This window comes from Gasterosteus aculeatus, chromosome 1, assembly GCF_964276395.1.
Source record: "Gasterosteus aculeatus chromosome 1, fGasAcu3.hap1.1, whole genome shotgun sequence".
NCBI lineage: Eukaryota > Metazoa > Chordata > Actinopteri > Perciformes > Gasterosteidae > Gasterosteus > Gasterosteus aculeatus.
The window spans coordinates 16,124,898-16,148,934 of record NC_135688.1 but is presented as its reverse complement, the minus strand read 5'-3'; the positions used below and the strand labels follow the sequence as shown (position 1 = coordinate 16,148,934).

At 42.9% G+C, this 24,037-nt stretch overlaps 1 protein-coding gene across 6 annotated transcripts in view; it reads right to left on the bottom strand.

Annotated features, from left to right (window-relative positions):
- Positions 1–24,037, bottom strand: part of nectin1b (nectin cell adhesion molecule 1b) — a 137,763-nt gene that overhangs the window by 15,411 nt on the left and 98,315 nt on the right. For 3 of the 6 annotated variants that reach the window (XM_078105024.1, XM_078104950.1, XM_078105005.1), the window contains exons 6-9: positions 15,576–15,723; positions 13,987–14,053; positions 7,278–7,373; positions 2,823–2,924 (exon numbers count right to left, since the gene is read on the bottom strand). In XM_078105024.1, coding sequence (XP_077961150.1) covers positions 2,823–2,924; positions 7,278–7,373; positions 13,987–14,053; positions 15,576–15,723 — 413 coding nt within the window. The remainder of the gene's footprint in view (positions 1–2,822; positions 2,925–7,277; positions 7,374–13,986; positions 14,054–15,575; positions 15,724–24,037) is intronic. The other 3 variants (XM_078105032.1, XM_078105035.1, XM_040173560.2) reach the window with 1 other exon arrangement.

The following is a 24,037-nucleotide window of genomic DNA, read 5'->3' as shown; positions in this document are numbered from 1 at the left end:
TTTCTGTGTCTTAAGAGTGCCTTGACGCAAAAAAGGTTGAAAAACACTGGCTTAGCAAACACTATAGGGTACGTATGTCGGTGAAAGAGATGGAAATAGAAGAAATTGTTTGGGGATTATTTTCAGTGCAGGATTAATATACATTTTGGTGCTCTTTGTGCTAAAATGAATGTTCCTGACCATCTACAGTCCAAAGTATTCACAGCGCTTCACTTTTTCCACATGTTACAACCTTATTCCAAAATGGATTAAATTCATTATTTTCCTCAACATTCTACACACAACAACCCATAATGACAATGTGAAAACACCTGTAAATTCAGTTGATTGGACATGATTGAGAAAGGCATACACCTGTCTGTATATATATATGGGTTTAAAGTGTAATGCAAGTCGCTTTGGATAAAAGCGTCTGCTAAATGACATGTAATGTAATGTAATAATGTATCACAGTTGACAGTGCATATCAGAGCATAAACCAAGCCATGAAGTCACAGATCTGGCGAAGGGTGCAGCATTGAAAGTCCCAATGAGCACAGTGGCCTTCATCATCTGGAAATGGAAGAAGTTTGGAACCACCAGGACTCTTCCTCTGCCCAGCCAGACTGAGCGATCAGGGGAGAAGGGCCTTAGTCGCGGAGGTGACCAAGAACCCAATGGTCACTCTGACAGAGCTCCAGTGTTGTTCTATGAAGAGAGGAGAACCTTCCCGAAGGACAACCATCTCTGCAGCACTCCACAAATCAGGCCTGTTTGGTAGAGTGGCCAGACGGAAGCCACTCTTCAGTAAAAAGCACACGACAGCCCGCCTGAAGGACTCTCAGACCATGAGAAACAACATTTTTGGTCTGATGAAACAAAGATTTGGCCTGAATGCCAAGCGTCGTGTCTGGAGGAAACCAGGCACTGCTCATCACCTGGCCAATATCATCCCTACAGTGAAGCATGGTGGTGGCAGCATCATGCTGTGGGGCCGTTTTTCAGCGGGAGGAACTGAGAGACTAGTCAGGATTGAGGGAAAGATGAATGCAGCAATGTACAGAGACACCCTCGATGAAAACATGCTCCAAAGCGCTCTGGACCTCAGACTGGGGCGACGGTTGATCTTCCAACAGGACAACGACCCGAAGCACACAGCCAAGATAACAAAGGAGTGGCTTCGGCACAACTCTGTGAATGTCCTTGAGTGGCCCAGCCAGAGCCCTGACTTGAACCCGATTGAACATCTCTGGAGAGATCTGAAAATGGCTGTGCACCGACGCTCCCCATCCAACCTGATGGAACTTGAGAGGTTCTGCAAGAAGAATGGGAGAAACTGCCCAAGAAGACTTGAGGCTGTAATTGCTGCCGAAGGCGCTTCAACAAAGTATTGAGCAAAGGCTGTGAATACTTATGTACATGTTATGTTTTCGTTCTTTATTTTTTAACAGATTTGCAAAAACAGTTTTCACTTTGTCATTATGGGTTGTTGTGTGTAGAATGTTGAGGAAAATAATGAATTTAATCCATTTTGGAATAAGGTTGTAACATAACAAAATGTGGAAAAAGTGAAGCGCTGTGAATACTTTACGGAAGCACCGTATACTACAATTTCACCACCAGCATATGTTCCTTTGAACAATAGGAAAATCAAGGTAAATGTATTTTGTGCACCATAATGAAATGGACCTGTGGGTCCCGTCTTTGGGAATGACAGTGGTGAGTATTCATGGCAGCAGGATGGTGGTAGCTTTTGGTCAACAATAACACTAATAACAAACACAAGAAAAAATGTACTTGGTAGTTATTATTATTATATGTTTCTTTTTACTTTCGATGATATGTATATATGGTATAGCAAAACAACAGGGAAATCCTGAATTTAGTGGTCTTTTTGACAATCATATTTGAATGGCAGATGGTAGATGAGTAGATTTTATTCAACTCATTTTACAATGATTCCTCACGGTGTTGAATTCAAAGCGCTGTAGTCCAGGTCAACCGCCCTCACTATCGTCATTCATTTGTTTACATCGTCTTTTTGAAAGGTGCACTATTACTGTGGATTTTAGTTAGGAAATATTCCACTTCTGAAGCGCTGCAGGTTTGATGCTGTCTGATACCGTACGATAAGGCTGCTACAGCAGGCAGACAACGTGTGATTTCTTTTCTCCTGGTGCACACAACACGCACGCACTTGCAGGTGGCAACACATTGTCCAAAAAGTCGGGCTTCAGGCAAAGGCACAAAAATAAAAAAAAGGGGGCCGAAAAAAACAGCCTCAAGCCTCTGTGCCTCCCGCCGCAGCAACCAGAGGCCTCTGATACAACAGGCTGCCACTTGACAAGCAACAGTTTACTCTCACAGGGCAATGATCTACTGTAGAGCATCAAACTGCAATTTATCAGAGGCCCGGTTGCCATGCAAACACAGGAGTAATTACGAGGGATTAGAGGTAGTGGATTAGGAGGTGAGGCGGAAGGGCAGAGCAGCCGATGAGTTTTGGGGTCAGAACATGAAAGAGCCCACACATACAGAGAGAGAGAGAGGATGTGGACTGGCCCAGGTTTAACTAGAAGGTGAGTGATGATATGAGCTTATTCAAAGCACCCACTGGATTTATTGGTCAGCAACACCAGACAAGCAGGTGACAGATCCTCAGTGGTTTTAGAAAGCATTTTGCATTTCATTTGCAAATCAACTCCCCAGAACACCCCCAAGCTTAATGGCACGGAAAGCTCGCCCCTTTTACCAGTAATTACCCCGGGCCCGTGGGGTGCCGGCTGTGGGTGACCCGTTCACGGAGAAGCTCCAGTGAACCTATTTGTGGCATCACTACTCACCGGTTTATCAGTGAAGGGGGTCAACTCGGAGGGCGCCATGTCGTAATAAGGAGGCTGAAGAGGAAGCTTCTGCATTTCCTCGTCCTTGTCAAGATGAACCACCTGTGGGAAACACAGAGAGCTCATCAAGACTCCCTGCCGGCTCCCATGAAGCAGGCGGCTCAACCCGTTTATGCCGCGCCTGCACAGCAAGGTTTAATTTGTTGTCGGGAGGCTTTCCACCATAATAACCTATTTTGGGAAAGAAAGAGCAGTCAATGTTTTTTATAATGTTTTATTGGTTCCATTAATGCCATGTGATGTCTTTGACTTAAAAAGGTAATTTGTTAATTATCAGTTTGCTAAAGCACGTTTAGATTTATGTGAAACAACTACACCAAATGGCACAATGTACGTCGCTAACGTTACCGTGGCTTGCTAGCTGGCTAGTTAACTATAACATCTATGCAAATATATTTATATAATGGTGGAGGTCAACCGGAAGGGGCAGGACATAGATCCCTTCCAGGCCATCCCTCTAAACAACCACCTTTAGTGCACACACTTTTCACACATTTGTTTTTCCAGCAGTAATGAGCAGAAACGAGATGTGAAATCTGGGAAAGGAACATAAGTTGACAGCAGTTAGAACTCTGCTGAACTCTACATGAGCGTCAAAAGTTATTTTTCCAAATGAATCCCTTCTATATCACACAAAAGGTATGATGCAAACTTCTGAAATAGTGAAGCCAGGAATATGAGGCTCCACAGGCGAGCTGTGCTGCCCAGCAACTAAGGGAAAGAACCGCAAGAAACGTAATTCACACACAAAGGTGATGTGTGATTAAAAAACGCTGCAGATTAATTACAGTTGAGCAAACACAGGTTGTCAATATATGGACAAAGCTCCTTGAAACCACCTTGTCGTATTAATATGTGTTCATATGTGAAACAATATTGTTTCTTTTTTTTCTCTACAGGGAAACGGGGAGTTTTTTTAAAATGCGATGACAAACTGGATGCCCAGTCTTGATGTGAAACCCCAGTTTACTTTCCAGGTTTGCTTTAATGGTTTGATAACTCATTACTCAAATGTTGAAATTAGGGCTACTATTTCACCCAAAATGTTTACAAAGTGTTGTACATTACGGAAAACAGTCTAAGTATTTATTTTTACATCTAGAAAACTATGAATTCATTTCAAACAGAACATGACAATTTGTAGAGTATGTTAAAGATGGTAATATAATATGAAATAAGATAATTTTTACATCTATTAGGGTCCATTTTAATTTTAAAATGAATTGGTTCTTGCATATTACTGTCAATAAATCTATCATTCCTACATTGTTGATGGCAAGGAGTTTTTCAAGGAAAAAGTCGAGAGCAGAGCTGTTGACACTATATCTACAGTTCAACAAAAACAACAACAAACCCCTACAATAACACTACTAGACTTGTTTTTGGAAATGGACATGAACAAGATGACAGCTGTCTTTTTTCCTTACTGGGAACCGAAGGTGCAGATGTCACATCTTCTTCAGCAAAATAGAAGTAACGTATCGAGTGGGATGGGGGCAAATTTTCTGCGCAGCATGCTCTTAATTAACCTGTCATAATCACATTGCAAAGATTGACGTCGCAGGCGGTGGGGTGCCTTGAAAGCTTTTTGTTTTAAAGCGTGATATTCACAACAGGTTCTAGAGACCTTTCAGGCTATGACGGAATGAATTTAATATTTAAGTGGCAAATGAACACTAAAAGATTTTCATTAAACATGTGTCAGTGCTGCGGCATTGAAAAGAACCAAAAGTGAATGAGTGAAATTAAAGTTGTCCAGAACAATGAAGTTATCAACGGGATAAATGTGAGATTCGTATAATAGGTATTGAACAATGCATTTCCCCTTTGCACCTTTCCGCTGTTGAATTTGACGACTCAAAAGGCCGCCTAATGCTGTTTTATCCGAAAAAATCCCAAATAGCGAAAATGTCAGTCAACACGCACTGGGTTGAGCGTTTCCATTAATATCATCAAAAACCAAAGGATTTAGTGGTTGAATTGTGAGCTGAACGCCACAAGTCCTATGCAATTAGCTGGGTTGAAAGATTTGAGGCATAAAGACATCGGCCTCCTGGATGCTTTTTGTCTGCTTGGCTGGCAGAGTCCACCTCACAGCAACGCACACCGAGTGCTGGGATGTGGCCGCAGATGTTGTTACTTTGGCTGCGCCGTCAGTTTTTGTTGTGTGCATTGGCCAATGATGAAACCACGATGCTGCCAGCTTCTCGAGGCCAGCCCGGTCACCTAGCAACCCATCCTGAAATAAAGCTGTGGTATCCAACTTTCTCAGGGTCCAATTTTAGGAGTAGGATATACAGCATTACCTAATACAAGGCTGAGTCTGAATTCTTTTATTGGTAATCCTTACTTATTTAATTCCCAAAATGTGGTCTTCGATGCCGTTCAGGGTGTTTTGGACTGAGGGTTGAGCCATATATCAGAGAACAGCAAAGAACAGCATTGAGTTTCTATTTAATGAATTTAAGATGAATCATGTGTGGCTATTCATCTTAGAGACACAAGTATATACATTATGCCACGGATTTGTTATGAAAGATTCAGCCATTCTTTTGTGCAACATTTCAAACTCAATCTGTTAACTTTGTGTCATCCAAACCAGCAGGAAGTAAAGGAAACTAGCAGCTCAATGATGCACAAACAATAAATAGAATAATGTTATTATAATAGATGATCTGGCGATATAGATGCTGACTATCTCAGTGTTTTTTAAAGAAGCAGTTCATTGACATGATTGACAGGTTTTTGGTAAAGGAACTCGTCCGCCTGAAGGGACGAAAGCTAAAGAAATTTCTGGTCTATGACTCAAAGATGTCGCTCAGATTATCCTTCAACAACCTTTTACTCTGAATCGTTTTGAAACTTCCTTGAATCGGATGTCGAATATACGTGGACGGTACAGGCGTTGTTGGGTCACACCCTGCTGTTCAGAATGAATTACAGCCGAGGACAGCGAGAAACCTAAAGGGAATCTGGTCGGTTAATATTTTGCACTGCACATGCCCGCATGTGTAACAGCGCTGCTTATTGTTCATGCTTCAGTGATCATCGTTCATTCATGCGCGTGTTACCTGCCATATCGTGAACCTGCTGTTATGCTTCTTTCTTTTGCCCACTTTTATATTTCCGGACGCAAGCTTGCTGGGCATCTTCTCAAAATTAGATGCTGTAAAGTGTGTATTACAGCCTCATCTGTCCACTAATCACCGGGGATTCCTATATGGTAGTGCAGAGAGGAGAGCACATTACTCTCCCCTCTCTTCATTAACTTGTCTGCCCAGATGTCCAGGTGTTTGACCTTGGAGTCTCATAAAGTTGCATATAAAGGCCTCGCAGTGCTGATACATCTGCATTTTTTTCCCGCCTTTATCTCCCCAATTTGGAATCGGCAATTATGCTGCACCGCAGTCCTTGCCTTAATGTCTGAGGATTACTACGACCTGTAAGGACCCACGCGTGTTGTTGGCATGTCATGTTTGGTTCATGTCATTTCTCTGGACAAAATTACAGTAAGGACACTGGGAACAAAGCTTTTATGATCATTTACGTGGAACTGACTCTAAAACTGATGTTTTATTTTAAATGCAGTATATAAAGATTGCATCCTCATGCAAGCTTGACAGAATAATATGGTCCGATGACAACTATTCATCACAAAGACCTGGTTACATTAACAACAATAACAATGTTTAAAATTTGAAATTTGACATTTTTATCGCAGCATTGCGTACACTCCAAAATGGGATAATTTAGTAGATATGCTCCGTTTTGTCACTTTTCCTCTGCGAACACACTGTAAACCAGATTGCATGTGCAGTAGAGAGATTTTAGGATATGGCGACCGTGTCTCCTGCTTCATTTACCCCTCTAGAAAGGAACTTAAGGAGGAGGATGTATTGAACGCATTGCTCGTGCAATTGTACAATCATCTGCGTGTCGGAGCATCAAAGCACAGCGGAGGTTTGGACAAGGGTTTTTTCAGTGGTGGCAAGTGATTTGCCACGAATCAGTGTTCTGAGAAAACAGTTATATGGGAAGATTCTCCTCACTAGTCCACCCAATGCTGACATTTTCGTTTGTCTCTGACTAATTATAAAACTGCTCACTCGAATCCAGTATACAGATCTTGTGCTTTGAAAACTGCTACCAACACTGCTGTGAAATGGAGCTGTTTATCAGACCAAAGCTACACCACTCATCTCAAAAGGGCCAACTACAATAACATTAATTGTAAATATAGTAAGTGAAGTGAAGGTGAGTTTTTTGCTTGATTTTATTTTGAGTTCAGTCAATGTTTCACTCAAATATTGCGACTGAGATTCGGGGAAGAAAAAAGTTCTCAGACATAAGATCAGCCGGAAAGGGCACAATTAAAAGAAAAGGAGGAAGTCTTACCTGGATGTCATCGGATGTCAAGTGTCCCTTCATGTCGCTGTTCTTCTTTTTGGGCGGAGGCGGGGCTGGCTTGTGGGCAGGTGGAAGGTCGGTCCTGTTAAGAGAGCAAAAAGACAACATGACACTCAGCACAGAGGGGGATCGCCACTCCCTCTGTCCCTCACCTTCCACAGCACTCTATAATGAGAAGTCCTGCCTGCACTTGCCTTTTTCCACTCTCTCCTCGGATTTTGATAGATCTCGTGTTGGCGGCTTTGTTGCAGCGGAACCAGCCTTTCCCCCTGCCCTTTCAAAGGCTCTCGCTGGAGAGACACTGTGCTAATGAGAGTGGGCTGTAATTGGACACTGAGGTGAGGAGATGGGGATGGGGGGAGTATAGGAGGGCAGGGAGAAGGGCATGTGTGAGTCAAGTCCTCAGGGTGGATCGAGCCTCACAGGGCGCCGCTCGTACAAACACCCCGCCCGCTGTGCAGAGGCTGTTTGTTTGACGCGTCGTCCCCTGGTGTTGCGACAGGGAGCTCAGCAGGCGAGTCCTGCACTCCGCCTTCCACTGGATCCCTGGCACTGACCCCACCCCACCCTCGAGACGCTCACCCCACCCTTTCTGCAGACACACCTGAGGAAGAACAAATCCTCGAACAAGCAAACCCCTTGAGCTTGTTTGCATGCCGCCATTAACACCACAGTTAAGAACTATTTCAATTTGTATAAGACAATGAAGAGACAGAAACCACCCTGACACGTGATAATGAAAAAGAAAACTTAATTGTGAGCAAGACAGACAGCTGTAATTGAAATGCTTGATGTTGGAACTGTTAGAAGTGCATCTGGATAATTATTTTAGACAACAAAGCGAAGGGGGATGTGGCTAGGAAATCGCTACAAAGAAAATCCCTTCCCTCAAACACGCTGGCAGTCAGATGTCATCTGTCCCAGTCTGACACGATATCAGGAGTGATCAAAGATAATGAAGTGGAGCACAGGCACCGAGCTGTGTACCTACACGCATCATCTCCGGCTCCTCCCGCCTCCCATTTGCACTGGTTCACGTCCTTATTGAATAACATGACCTTTCCGCAAGGCCAAGTCGGCTTCTTAATGTGCAGAAAATCTGTGCATGAGTGCACCCCTTAACGCTTTCTTTCACGCTCATTATTTCCAGTCCGTATCACCTCGTCTCTAGATAGAGCTGCCGTGCCACAGCCAGATTCATGTGGCACCCTCTTCAGCCCGCCTGCAGCACAGAGGCGGCACGCAGCATCCTCCCTTCGTCTACAGAAAACCCTTTTCTCAGTGATCCTTTCTGAGGAGAGGCATCCTCCTCTAACACGTTTCAACTTTTACGCTTAGGATGGCGATGCGAGGTGTCGATTCGTTTTTTTTTTTTCCCTGGGATGGATAATTATTAGTTTTGCAGAACTCGTTATGAAGTATTGTAATCCGTTGCATTCTGGTACAGGTGAGAGTAAAAAAAGTTGAAAAGACCACCTGCTTTAAATAAATGTGCAAAGGGAATGCAATTTTCACTTTCTTCCTGCGCTGTGTGTAGTCATTTCTTTAATTAGCCAAAACAACGATGTGACGTGTACCTCATGCTCCGACTTAGTGGTCATTGTATTTTAAAGATTGTGCGAAATGCCATTGTGTTTTAACACATATTCGTTGCAGATGTTCCTGGGATTACTCATTGTACCGCGTCCATGTCGGATTCTGCGGCACCCTCCTTTTGATTGCATTTCAATGCACATTGTGCAAAGGAGCCTGTTCAAGTATGTGGTTTGTTTAGGGTCCCTTATGCAGAGTGGGTTTATCAGAGCTGACCAAACATGAAGGACCTTCCTCGTCTCCTGACGACCAAACAACAACAGCCACTTCTTCCCAGTCTTAACTCCCTTTCTTGATTCAATTGGGCTACATTTGGAATCTGGTTACGCACAAACGAGGCCCTCGGGAGGCCATCAGTGTACATCTCTTCACTTTATACATTGGCACTGAAATATAGTAAAAAAAAAAAAGCCGTAGGGTTTTAATGAAGCGGCTTCTGTGCCGAGCCCACAAACATGTATACAAACATACAGCCAAGCCAAGCCAAGACAAACACACAGTGCGTGTGTTCAGCTACTCGAGCTGTATTCCGATTCCTCCAAAACTACAGACAGCTCATCTTTAAAACACACTGTTTATGATAGTATGCATATTAACTTACCTCCCAAACATCACTTGCGGTAAGTAACAAGTGAAGATAAGCTATTGAAAAAGGAACACTAAATGCTCAAATACTGAATACCATGTTTTTATTTCCTTAAATGATCCTGCAACTTGATCAAAAAATTCTGTACATTTTTTTTACTCACATACATGTGACATGTTGCCATATTTTAGTGTATATAAAGGATAGCTGCAGTTTGTGAGGTCTGATGTTCTTACCTTTAGCAGCTGTTTTGATAATGATAAGCCAATTAAAGTAACTGCTGAGATCTGCTAGTAAAAAGCATTGTTACTACAATGACAATGTGTCAAATAAACAATTAGTCAGGTGATTGGACTTTTTTTCTTAAAAGCAGACTATTTATCCAGATTGTCAAAACAATTTGCTAGGAGGTTGTGCTGGATGTGGAATCTTGCATAATTGTGAGCGATATCTGTATGCGAGCCAAGTCGATCTATGAAATGTAATAAATGGGCACCATAAATGGGCAGCTCTTCTTCACAGTTTTTTCCTACTTGCTGTAATTGTCTCTCAGCTTGTGTTTCTTGCTCAATCTGATGTTTTTTTAAATGATCTACCGACATTGTCCAATCTCAGCAGAAACCCTGAGAAATATAACTGATAGACATTGATAATTATCACCTTTTTGTTTGTCAAGATGTTCCTGACACTGTCTATCACAGTCCCAATGTGTTCTTTTTTCAGGCTGACAAAAGCTCCCTATATTTTGTGTGCAGTGCATTGTGGGGAAATCATTTTCATTGACAGCGTACTGAATAATAATGGAACTTTATTACGCATTTACACATATATGTACATATGTGCTTGTTTTCCCACTTCTCCTGTATGAGCAGACTTCATGCTGAGAACTAACAAAGAATTAGCACATGGCATTTGCTTCAATCAAAGGACAACCTATCAGTGTGAAAAGTCAAGCCAATGTGCAAGTGCATCCAACATGCATCCTTTCCCCTTTCCATCCATTTTCAATTGTCACTTCTGGTTACAAAAAACCCATGACAGTGACTGCTAAAATCAAACTCCATGTACCAATTTGTGACGTAACGGTGAGTACTTCTTATCTATACGGCTACAGATAAACAATGTAGAATTGAATAGGTGCGTCAATCCAAAGTTTTCCTTTTTTTTATTGTTTAAATCATTTTTTATAAAAAGCTTCGCAGTGTCATCACTTGGGAAATCTTGGCTTCGCACAGGAATGCATTTTGTTTCACTTTGGCTAAATAATTAAAGGACTCCTTTTCCCACTCAAAGCTTGCTTTCCAGCTGAATAAAATATAGACATGAACATCTTGTGCACGGTGTTGATATATGTAGCCTTACTTCTCTCAACATTCCAAAGCGTAGAACTGTGGAGACGTAGCCTTTTTTTTTGCCCTCTCCTCCGCCTATGCATTAAAATTTAAACTAATTATGGAGTTTGCCCTCTGCTTGCTCGACCCGTCATTAGCACGATGCAGTACGGCGATGCACATCTCAGCTTGACCACCCTGTGTCCACCTCAGCACGTGGGCTTCCTCAGATCACAGGGTGATGCAGACAGCATGTGGGCGTTGGCTTTGTGAGACACAAGACACTAATGAAAGCTGACAGGCACCAGAGGCCTGTAGGGATCGCAGCAAGCAACGGGGCAGGGAACCATAAGCTACATTCAAGTTTGCACTGTTTACTGCTCAGACATCCACCTTGAAGACCTCGCTCTTCCTCGCTCTGCTGGCCACAAAAGGCTCAGGGCAGCTTAAGGGAAGATTTAAAGGGGGATAGCGTGGAGAAGACATAACTAATCCTTAAACTGAAGAGTAATCTGTTGGGGAAGATTTACAGCAACGAAAATGACTTTTACAATGCACTCACAAGAAAAAAGTAACCCTTTTGTTGGGAGCCTCAGAATCAACGAGGCGGTTTTAGAGCCGCAGACAATCTGGGGTTGAGAAAAAAAATCACTCTTGCTGTCCGCTGAATATGAAAGAAAGAGTGTCGCATCCCCAGAAGCGCTTGGATTAAAAAGACGGCGTGTGACCACAGCCGGGCTCGTGGAAAACAATGTGAAGTGTTCGGGCTGATCTTCTGTGCTCTCATTGATTTCTGTTGATCACAATCTTATTTGGCAATTTAAATGCTAATGATACTTTTAATTGCAAGACGGGATAAATGTGATTTGATCTTTAGAAGGCAATTACTTTCATGCTTTGTCTCGCTCCAATCTTCTCAATAGGCGGACAACAACTGCCCCGCCAAACTCAGCTTTCTTTTTTTTTTCTCTTTTTCCTTTTCTCACGAGAGAAGAAAGAACAAAACAAGAATAAAACCAAATGACTTCTGTTTTCGTTCTTTGACAAGTTTATCAAAAATGATTTCTTTTCGCTGGAGGAAGGATTTTGCTTTTCAGAACATTTAACTTTACAATCACACAATAAGACGACCAATTTTTAAACGTTTTCCAACACCCCAGGCATTGATGCTAGATTACATACACTGCTTTACAAAAGAACATGAAAATCAGGGTAATCGTTCTAGACAGTTGTACTGCACGTATAACATTCTGTACAGAGAAAACCAAGCTCCATTTTTTACTAATAAACAACAACAGTGAATGATTTGGATGCACTCCTGATACAGCATGTCCATGGTGATTGACTCACAAAGACAAGAAAGACAATCCTACTTTGGTTACAGCTTTAAGCTAGAAGGTGTGCAATAATGAGTTACCATTCATCACATTTTGAAAAAGGTCTCCACACACAGCAATGGCGATCGGTTTAGAAATCAAAGGGTACACAAGTACAAGTCATACCGCTATCAATTGCTTCTCACAGATTTGTCCCTGAAACTGAACAAATACTCTATTACTCTACTATTTTTATGACTTCAACGATCCCATTTCTTCACTTTGACTTTGACACTGGAGAGTCTATCAGTAATTTCAGGTGTCCAAAAAGCACAATGACGCTACATTTCAGTCCTTGGGAGACAATTTCCAGCCCCCTAAGGAGAATGCATTTGCACCTAGGTTGAGAAAACAGAGTTGATGTCGTTTGGTGACAATGACGTCCTCCACATAATTAAATCCGCTTTTAACATTCTGCATGTGATTTTTTCTTCTTCTGACATTGTAGTAAATGAGCACCGGGGAAGTTGTCATCCAAAGGATTCATGCCAAAGATGAATTTGCAACCGTGTCAACACCAGCTGCACGTTAGGAACACTTGCGAGTGAATTCATTTTTGCCAAGGCGGAGGGGGGTTAGGGAGGCGCTGGGGACGGTTGCCGCAATTGGCCGCAATTTTCCGGCATTTTGGAGGTCATACATTGCGCGGGGGCACAGGACAGAAAGATGAACACATTATTCCGAGAACATCGCTTTGGACCATTCCCCATCTATTTTGATAATCAGCCGACTATTGTGCCAGTGCAGCCTCTGAAGGGCCAGTGATTTATTAGGATTGACCAATTTCAAGTCACATCATGTGCTGCTTTGTGAGGGCAAACAGAGGCGTGACTGGCAGTGCAGCCAGCCATGCTATCAGGCTTGATTAACGGGCTCATCAACATGCAGAATTAAACAGTCTGGCTAAATGCGTACCCTTTACCCTGACAATCATATAAAACTATGAATGTCTTGTGGTGGTGCTCCACGGTTAAACAACCCGCCCCCCCACACACACCCATTTGCCGGCAAATGATCTGCTACGGCATACTCAGACATTTAGAGAAAACTGTTTCTTTATAAAACACTGAACATGTTTTGACGACATGCCACAGGAAGATGGACACAGATATTCACCTGGAGCTTTAAATCACATCTTGCTACATGCCGAGCTACGAGTGGCGGGGGGCAATGACAACAGTTATACAGCACTGACACGACGAGAACTCATTGTCATGCGTAGTTGAAGACAATCATGCACACGAAAGGGAGGGGATGGAGTACGAGTCGTAGGAGGAGGGTTGCACAATGTGGTCTGCTAACAGAATCAGTGAGTTTCAGCTCAGTGAAATAAAGACCCAATGAGCTTACAGATTTCCCTCTGAATTGCAATTTGATATGTACTCTTTGTTTAGTCTCAAAAATCTTAAAAGTGTTTCTGTTCTATCCACGCTCCATCCAATCTGATAAACTCTGAGCGGAGCTGGATATTTGATCTAAAGACTTAATTGAGTTGGATTTATTTTGGCACTGTTTTCATGGATGTTAATTCCCATTCATACTTGTTTATCAAGCTAGATTTATTTTGGTCACGCGTCAAATGGAGACGTTTGAATTCCACTCCAAACGTCTCCATTTGCTGTTTCCAGGTGTCAGTTTCGGTGTGAATATCTGGTGATTGAATCGTGCCGATTATTTGTTCTCAGTGCTCACAGTGGCGTGCTCAAGTAAGTCACTTGCAGGCCACCATTGCATGCGGGCAACAGAATAGAGGATCCGGGAGGACAAGGTTCAACGGGGGACAGACTGGGGTCAGGTGCCTCTACTTTCCTTGTAGGGGACTCTGGCTTCTCTGGAGCCTGTGTCACACAACTATCAGCCACAGCAGCAACAGCAATGCTGAGGGATGGGAGTGGGAAACAGAGAGCAGTTAAACGTTGCCATCAAGAGTGAGAGAGAAAGATAGATTAGCAGGGAGGGAGGAGGAGACAGAAAGCAACGGGAGTGGTAAGAGTCTGTGTGCTCGATTGGTCTTGAAAAGCACTGGTGACAGGCAGAGGCGGAGGTAGAGGCGGCGTGCTATCTGCGGTTCGCCGCCGGGCCCTTTGCTTTGCTCTGCTGCAACCGCAGAGCGGCGGGGGCCAAAAAATTAAACTGCTTTGAATATCAAATCAATTTCGAGATTCTGAAGGAGGTTGGGTGGGGGGGAGGGCTCTAAAATAAGCACTATGATCTCATCATGTGAGTTGATTAGCGGCTCATGTGCACACTCAGCCAGGTTCTTTACACCCCCAGCCTCAGTTGTTTTGGTAATATTCCCAGCGAGGAACATAGCCAGACCTTGCATACAACAACACTCCCATGGGAAGGTGGTTAGCATCTTGCATAGCCAGTATTGCCAAAGGCATGGCGGAAACCGTGGTAACCAGGTGTATAAAACCAAAGAAAATCAGCAATTCTGCCTTTGTTAAAAACAGATTTCTTAAAAATCTTCCTCAACAGATGGCAGAGAGTTTTATGACCTTTGGAAGAACACATAAAGATATTTTGGATTTCTTTTGTGTATGCGCAGTTGCTGGCAATGTTCAAAATAGTCACTAACCCTAGTTTGCGGGAAGAACAGAGTTGAGTAAATTGCGCAGAGGAGAGACAGGGTCTTTAAATATATCTTTAAAAGCAATCTGACTGGCTTAATTGATGCAACAAAGGAGCTTGTATTCTAAATTCTATTTACTTGTCATTGCCTTTGCAGGGTTCAGACTTTAACTACCACCTCCAATTTAAAACAAGTAAATACAATTTGTGTCATTGTCTCGATCTGCATGAAAATTTAGCCCTGCATGTTTCCATAAAAGAATCCTTAAATCTTTGATCGGCTAGTGATTGTTACTGATACAATAAATATGCAATTCCCCCCCCGAAACAACATTAGAGAGGGCCTTGATTCTGGATCTCCTACAAGCTTGAGAAGATTTCCCTTCATTTCCTGATGATATCGGACACAAACACATTCCACAGTGGTGACGCCTTTCCAAAGAGAGACTGAAGCAAGTCATCCAGCAATCAGTCCTGATTAAAACAATGGTGTTTTAATGGGAAATGGGCTTCACTTCAGCCCACATTGCAATCAAGCAACTGCTTAATAAGTGCCGCTTCCCTGACAATCATCAATAGTATTCGCTGTGGTAAACAAAAAATAAACTTGCTTTTTAAAGTCAGTTAGTCATAAAGTGAACTACCATCGCCCCTCACGGTGATTGAATGGGTTTGGAGTAAGGTCGCTGAACAATTGGAAAACAGAACGGTTTTTCGTACGTTTCAAAGTGTTTCTCTCTTGTGGGCCGACCGTATAGTGCACACCTAATCTTACCACCTGTCCAGCCCCCTGCAATACTCTCAGAGGCAGAGGCTCGGTACTCACAGGTCATTATCCGTCTCAGTGCGGGTCTTCTGCTGCCGCCGGTGGACCATGAAAACAGTAACAGCCACGCCGACGATGAGTCCGATGGCAACGACACCTCCAAGGATCCCGATAACGCCACCCGGGGGACCCTGCGCCATTGGCTTCTCTGCAGACAGGAGAAGAAATAACAGCGTCAGGACAGCTGCTTTGTGGGTAATTGATGCTGCGGAGTTCAACTTCAGGAAGAAAAAAAGCAAACGAAAAGCAGTGTAGACAGAGAAAAAAATGTGTATTACTCCATGACATTAGTGTGGCGGGAAAAAGCTTTGCGATAAATCACAAAAGACGTGGGACAAACCTAAGCTACAGGTAAGTATACAACACATTCAAAATGATATCAGAAGCGCAAGTGTTAAGAGCCCAGCGAAGATCTTACATTTTAAATGTCCTTGCCAGCAGGGTTACTGATTGCAAAGAAACATTTCAAGCATTGCAGAGAAAGACAGAAACACAGCAGAAAAAACTATTTACCTTATTATGTTGAAAGCAAAACATGGCAAAGTTAGTCTACAGCTGTCAGCTGGAATGACATGTCGGCACGACCCAGTAATCATTTCAGATAGTCGATGTCGCGCTCTCTGCTATATTCCAGTCACTGTTACTGATAAAGCCAAGGCTGTTAACTTTAAAACGAAAAAGGCATGGTAAACAGCATTGGAAAGATAAAATTCAAGACTTTGTTGCCAGCATTTTCTTTAATATCTGCACCGTGCTGTGATCATCTGCAGCCAGGTGTAATTGTCTCAGCTCGATACCTCACAAGAAACGGGACACGCTTTGAAAATCGCTGCCACGTCTTCGCTTAAGGGCCTGCTGGTTTTACACTTTCACGTTTGATGTTAAAAATGAATTCTCCTGCACCAGATCAGAATACATCGAAATGTAATTTGTCTGTAGTTGTGTAGTTGAAAAGCTGAATTATTGCAGGTCCCATGTAAACCCTTATCTACGATCTGATGTCAGGTATTACCAAAATAGGACAATCATCTTCATTCACAGGAAAATTTAGCTTTTTTTGTCTTTTTCGGAAGGCAAACAGCCCTGGCTTCTGTTTTTGTCAACAAAAGCGGTCCTTTTTAAGACAGGCCAGGGACCAATCAATGGCCGTGAGTCTTTTGTGATGGGATGCAGTAGATTCTCCCTGTCTCCCACTTTGAAAAGGAAAGCCTATCTCTTGCCCTCATGATGTCTCCATTATTATCTGGCCATCCCTCCCGGTAGTGACTGGACAAGGCTCCGCTCCCCGGGGGTCTCTTCTCAATAGCCCCTGCCTGCTCGCTTGATTCACTGCCAATAATGACGGATACACAGAGGACTACTTCACACGCGGCCATAGAATGGCAGGCGCGCTTCCCACCTTGTACCCGACACTGGCTGATTCAAAGTCAGCGTCCTCGTATCGTGCTCGCCGGGTTGTTTTGTCTCGCTGCAGTTCCTGCTGCCTCTTAAACATTCTATGTCACATTGTGTCAAATCTACATGCCAAATGCCAAAAACTGTTCAGAATACACATGGACGTCTTTCTTGTGATTCATTTAAGAAAGAAAAGTGGCTCTCTAGAACGGACGTGAATGTGATCCTGCCGTAGCATGACAACAGATAGGCCAGGACTCCTACTGTTGTCACATTGCGCTAGCCAGTGGGTTGAATTTCATGGCCCTGATGCAAATGCCAGACACAATAGTCTGTTGTATAACACTAACACGCAGAGGAGTGGACCGGATCAGAATGCAATTTCCCTGGTGTGGAGCTTTAGGCACTCTGTACACACAGGATTTTACCTCCTCACCTCCTTCATAAAGGTAGAGTGAGCCATCTGGCTCGCAGCCTGAGTGCTTTTTCTGATTCTTATACAGCTGCAGAATCATCATAATTTTTTTTTCCGGAGCTGCAGTTATACATTAACGGCTCAAAATCCCACCAGATTCACCCAAGTGCATTGTTATGGCAAAACGTTTGAGCAAAATGTTCCAATTGCTATTTTGCAAAGTTAGAAAGGACAAGCTACGCTCTACAGAAGGCCTGCTATGCGGTAACTATTCTGAAAAGTGAAGCCAAGGGGGAGGTGCCTTAAACTTGCATTCTCTCTGCTGGCCATCAGTGGGCGACTCCTCTGGTTGCACAAGGAGGTCTGATTGTATAAAAGGTCTATCAGAAAATGACTCGAATTCTTATATTTATTACCTTAATGAACATTAGTTTATGGCCTCGATCACTCCTTTTGAAGTCTTCTTCAATACAGCATGATGTTCATTCAGTAAATCATGGTCCATTTAGAGTACAATAGACCATGAAGCAGGGTGTAGTTGAGGTGAGCATGTGATTTTCAGGTCACTACCAAAGCCATATGCAGATGGGTCTTCCTTCTGCTCGATAGTTAAAAAATCTCAAATGGCAAAAGTCAACAAACCAATGGGTGATGGGACAGTATGAAGTAATGTGATTTTGAAAACTCTTTGATAAAGTAAACCTAGGGTTCTGGAGAAATTGCTCAAGGAGAGGACAAATATAGAAATGCAAAAAAATTGCGGGGTTTTGTGGTTGAGCTGTCCAGGTGAGTTAAAAGAAAAAACAAGCAATCTTGAGAACAAGAGAATCAAATGAGTCATCAACAAAACCTCAAGATTAGAGCGACAGCCTGTGCCCTGTGGCTCCATTCATTTGCAAAGACTCAGTATTCACTTAGTATTCTCTGATGCTTGATGACTTTGTCCTGCAAAAGCTATCGTTTGGAAATTTGCCCTCATTGCACACAACAGGCGGTGCTGCACGACGGGGGCTTGTTGTCAAATGAACAGTGGATTTACAGCAGCAGTGGGCATGAGAACCGAAAAACATTTTGGCTAAATGTAGTAGTATTATCTTTGTGTGCACATGCCTGCCCCTTACAGTCAGACTGCCCCACATGTTTGGGTGGCAATTGTTGTCCGATGATGTTTAAAGACTAACTCACACAAGTATGTCTTTTCTGTGCCATATAACCATACAGTGCATGAATAGTATAATAACAATGAAATAACAGGAGCCACCGAGGGTTTCATATCCAGATCCCTGTCAAGGCCATTACATTCCAAATTTTAACGAGTTCTTTCTTGGCAGAGGCTACACCCTTCAACCAACGTTTATTACGATTGGGACAGCAGTTTTTATAAACCGGCTGACAGAATGAAACCAACAAACCAAAACAAAAATATGCCCTCCTCCAGCAAGCCTTTTTCTGTTTGCAAAAGCAGCAATTGCAGTTTATTTTGAAGATGAACAATTTTCATTTTTCCATTACTTCGACAACAATGCATTTCAGAGAGAACAATTTAAAACTTTTGATCTTGATTTTGATATTTTGGTACGTGTGGCTGTCAATAGAAATTAATAAAACAGAACCTGACCTAACTCTGTTGTTAAAGTTGTTGTTCGAATATGTCTTGTGGCCACCACTGAAAGATTGCTATTGATTTTCAATAAGTGTAATGCACCCATCCATGCAGCGGCTCCCTCTGTGCCTCCACCACTGTGGCACATTTGAGCTGACTTGACCTTGGCTTTTCTGTGGCTGCAGGTCTCTCTGAGGTGGCGTAATCTTCAGTCTTGTCACATCGACCCCCGTCCCCCAAGTTCACTGGACTGCACCAGATGTATGAGCTTTTGTTTTTCTCTGCTGCACATCCAAACATAGAGTAGAGGCCTGCACGCAGTCCTTCGTCGGCTTTGAGGGGCTTTGTGGCATTACGCTTCTGTCAGCTGGTAGCCTGAGGAAAATTTGATTTCCCTGGCAATCCATCAAGAAGGGCATCATTGGCTGTATCTTCCACCCAGCAGGTTCTTCTGTTTGCAGAGTTTAGACGTTCAGCCCACAGGGCGTCCCGTGTGATTCTGGGGGTTGGGGGTGGGGGACACTGTGAATAAGTGCTTTGTATTTGATTATTACTTATCCGTTCCTCAGGCAGAACCTACAGCTTTCTCGACACGGGAGCGGTTACTACTTGAGGAACGATCTGGCTACATGATTTATGGAGCAAAAAAGGCAGCTGATGAGCTGAAGCTGTGGCCTGAAAATTCATTGCTTCATCACATCCGTTCATTGGCCTTCTTTTTTAATTAAACGTGACCCACTTGCAAAGTTGCACAGCAATTGAATGACTGTGCCGTCAAAATGTGTGAAAACTGTTAAATCCCAAGCGCCAGCTGCACTGGATAGCCAAAACATGTGGGTTCTAGTGTTACCTGTTTCCCATATAACATGTTAGTCACACATACCGGAGCAGGCAGAGATCAGATGAGAGACCAAAGGGCAAACAGTCTCCAGCTGGAGCGGGCTTTGCCCACTCCCAATCCAATCAGTCACAGAATGCAGGATTTAAACGGAAGCAGGTTTTTCTTTTTTCTTTCTTTTTTTTACTGTAGATCTCTGCCATGTACCTGCTGATGTCTGGTGTGGTTCATCAAACAGTGCCATAATCAAGGTAATTTCTGTCAATGTACAGTCATCCCTGGCAATTTGGAGTGCACACTATGGAGAGCATGGAAACTATTAACTACTAAGATAGGAGGCCGATGGCGTTAACTGGTCACTTGTGTGGTGGCGCTTTGTATAAAAATGTCCAGTCACAGGTCTGATCTTTTTCCAAGAATGGATGCTGCTCATGCCGCTTTCCCTCCCATTATAAATTGTAATTGCCATCTCCTCCACAGGGGCTGTAATACTTTCCAGCAATACCGGGGAGTTTCAAGTGGACAGATTGGGAGTCTGGCTACGAAACCACGCCAGCTCCACCCCACTGATGCCAGTCTGAGATGGCCACCTGCTCCAAAGACCGGTGGCTGCTTCTTTTTTTTCCTTGCTCGGCTTTCACGAGTTACTGTCCAACCAGCGGAGTGAAACAGTCAAGGTGTCTGGTGGCTTTTTATCTCTATTTTCAGGAATAGTGCAGCTACTTCATGTGGAAGTAAATGCACAGGCTGTTTGTAATTTATCTGGAGAAGACATTTTTTCCCCCAACATTATGTAAATGCTGTGGGCCATAATAAAGAGAAAGAAAAGTGGTATAATGGAGTTCATAAATCTTTTATGCTGCCAACCTCAAGCGGTACATGCCATTCTGTCATCCCTTCTCCCCCATCTCTTCTTCTCTGTCTCATTGCAACTAGATTCACAGATAGTCCGTGCGCTTCACGGCCTCTGAGACCTCGATGGGTCATCCCCAGATAGGGGGGGGGGGGGGCGGCAGTTGGAGCAGAGGATGGATAGTCCGGAAGATAGGGATGGTCCGCGATGGCAAAGGGGAAGAACTTCATTGAATGCAGATTGTGAACACACAGGATGTTTTTATAAAGGTGGAATCAGGCTCACTATGAACTTAGCTGTCTCTGACCCTGCTGGGCTCGACTGACAAAACACCTGAGGCCAATGTATGACACAACGACGTAACCGCAGTTTTTATTTTGTTTCAGCAGAGTTGTCTTTTGGTTTGGTTTACTTACTTTCTCAGACAGCCATTCAGACTAATGGATGGATGCTGCTGCTGCCCGGCTGAGTAAAAGCATAGTGGGTCATTCTGTACGCTTAACAGCCTCTCCCTATTCTGTTCAACCGTTTTGAGAGTCAATGCCACGTATAAGCAATCTGGGAAGGTACTTAAGAGACTTCGATGATAAAATAAACAAAAAAACATGCATGTTTCAGCAAGAGAGACACTCAACATTAGCGAAGGCAAGCAGAATGTCTCCTTGTGACCACGAGTCCGCCTGGTTAGATGGAGCAGGACAACAAACTTTGCATGAGCCCCTGTAAATGGATGTGAGATTGTGGGATGCCAATCTCATCCTAACGCTGTCATGAGGTAATACCTTCTGTGACAGCCTAAATAAACAACAGGTCTAATTAAAGGATGATTGGAATGGGTGGGCCACTGCCTTCTAATGGGGGAATAAACTGCTGCATCGCTCCAGGAAGTGAATTGCGCTCATTTTATTGACTTCATGAAGCCGGTAGCTGCTGTCAAAGTGTAATAGCTCGCTTTGAGAGCTAGGCTACATATTTTTCCGTCCGTTCTGCCCACTGGCTCGTTTACTCCGGCACTTTAATTAGAAAACATATATACAGCAGATTGCCCATCGGGAGGCTGCTTCTCTGTTTTATGATGGAGAAGATTTGATTTGAATTTGGTTTACTCGGCCGTGCTTCGTCATTAATCTGAAAACTGACTTCGGCCCTTAAGAAAAAGCTCACCATGGAGTGTCAGTGATAGGGCTCCATGTTTGCTTTAGCGGGCACTCTCTTGCTCTGCAGCCCTTTCATGCCCCAGCTGAACTCCTCTATGTGTTGAATGTTAATTTGTTGGCTGCTTCCATGCTCTAAACTGCAGGGACTGTGGTGCTCATACAGATCTGCAACCCTTGGCTCTACCTTGTACATTGCCCAACCCCTTCTTCTCTGTGCAAGCAAAATTACTTCTCAAAGTACCCGGCAAGCACCACAAGGTCAGGGCTGTAATTTCCTTCGCCTGGTTAAAAGCTGACAGAGTAACGGATCCAGTCGGTCTGTATGTGTTCAAAGGCAGCTTTTCAATTTAGCAACACTCAGGGCTGGCGAGTCTGCGTATCCCCTCCCACAGGCCCTTTTGCTGCACCCGCTTATAAATACGTGTGTCTTCTCAACACACTCATATGTGGAAATAACCTCTGTGTGTTGAGTGTTAGATTGGAAATACAAAATATTTAGATTCCTGGGGTGGGATGTGGTCCCTCTGAAAAAATTACTATTGTTTTCAGTGTGCGCATCGTCAGCATATAAATTTACTTCAAAAACAAAATCACACTTTTTGTAAAGCATTTTGGGCTGACCAATATAACAATCATACAAAGGCTTGAAACGGAGACCAGGAGATTCAGCACACAAAGGCAGAAGAGGTGACCAAGCAGGTAAGCAAAGGATAACCCATAACAAACCCATAACACCATTGATACCAGTAAATAACAGCTTTTTCCTTTCAAGGCACATTAGTCACAGTTTTCCCAAAGTGTTTCTACCTATGAAGCCTTCCTCCATCTCTGTGGGTTTGACATTTTCAGTAGCAGTCTTTTCAAAGTAAATTGAACAAAACATGTGGTCCCTGATGCAATGCGGTTGCCCCCTGAGATGATAAAAACAACACTGATTTATAGAAATATCTAAAATGAGCTGTGATTCAGAGTTAAAAAAAATAATAGGAGGTTATTACAATGTGTAAATCTGAGGTTAAGTAGGTTGTTCAGTATATTCTGGATTTTTAAATATTAATCAGAATGAAAATGCTGTCTTTGGGACATTTGGGGATTAAGAATACTTTCTTACAACTGACACTCGTTATAACACTGGTTACAGAGTTGTTATTGTCTACAAAGAAATTGTTCCCCAAATCTTACTTAGAAATCTCCTAAATATCGTGATTGATCGGGGAAGCTGTGGCTCGGCAGATGGAGCTGTCGTCCACCGATAGAAGGTCGGGTCTCTGATCCCTAGACACTGCCCAACATATAGGAATGTCCTAGGATAAGATATAGAACCCCAATGTGGCCCCAATGTGAAGCAGTGAAATGGTTAGCAGTCTTAAAACATCTCTCCTGTGTTTGGTATTTTTAGAATCCTCATATAACTACTTAGCGCGGATAATGAATGTTTCCATTGGTGAGATTAACTATCATTGCAATATGCTATAATTTAATGTCAATGACACTTTCATTTTAGAGATAGTAAGTGCCGTTATTATTTTCTGTGCAATTCCATCTGCTATGCTGTTTACACCATATGTGATGTAACATTAGCACTTCCAGAGAAAGCAAGCGATTATCCAATGCTTTAAAAAAGAAGGCACTAAATGGCATCCACTGATTACTGCAAAGCAACAACAAAACAAGTCCTTGGGACCTTGTCTCCTCTGGCTTTTTAGGAAAAAGAGACAAAACAGAAAAAACTCCTTGAGTTTGAGACTTGAGAGATGACCATCTTCAAGATAATCATCTCGTCTGTCCCCATCCGTCTGGAGCAGAGCCAAAAGTAAACAAACATGGCAACCCTTGTCTGCAGATGCTTTTTCAAGTTAAGTTTGAAAGGTAGAAAATCCTTAACAAATATGCTCTTTGGCGATTAATTCATGAAATTAATGTTAAAGTTATTTATCCAATAGTGCCGACCATACACATGGTTATTTTCTAATGTAATGATGTAAATCAGAGCTGTTTGGGCTAAATGATGGAGAAATACAGAAAATACATTACATTGCCAACTTAAAATGGAATAGTAAGTGACATAAGAAGAAAGGGAGCATTGGGGCCCAGAAAAAAATCAAGTCTTGTACACTATTTTCTTTTTTGAGATTTGAATAAATATCTCAGGTTCAATAACAGTGTTACAGGATTTTACAACTAAAACACACTAATATCAC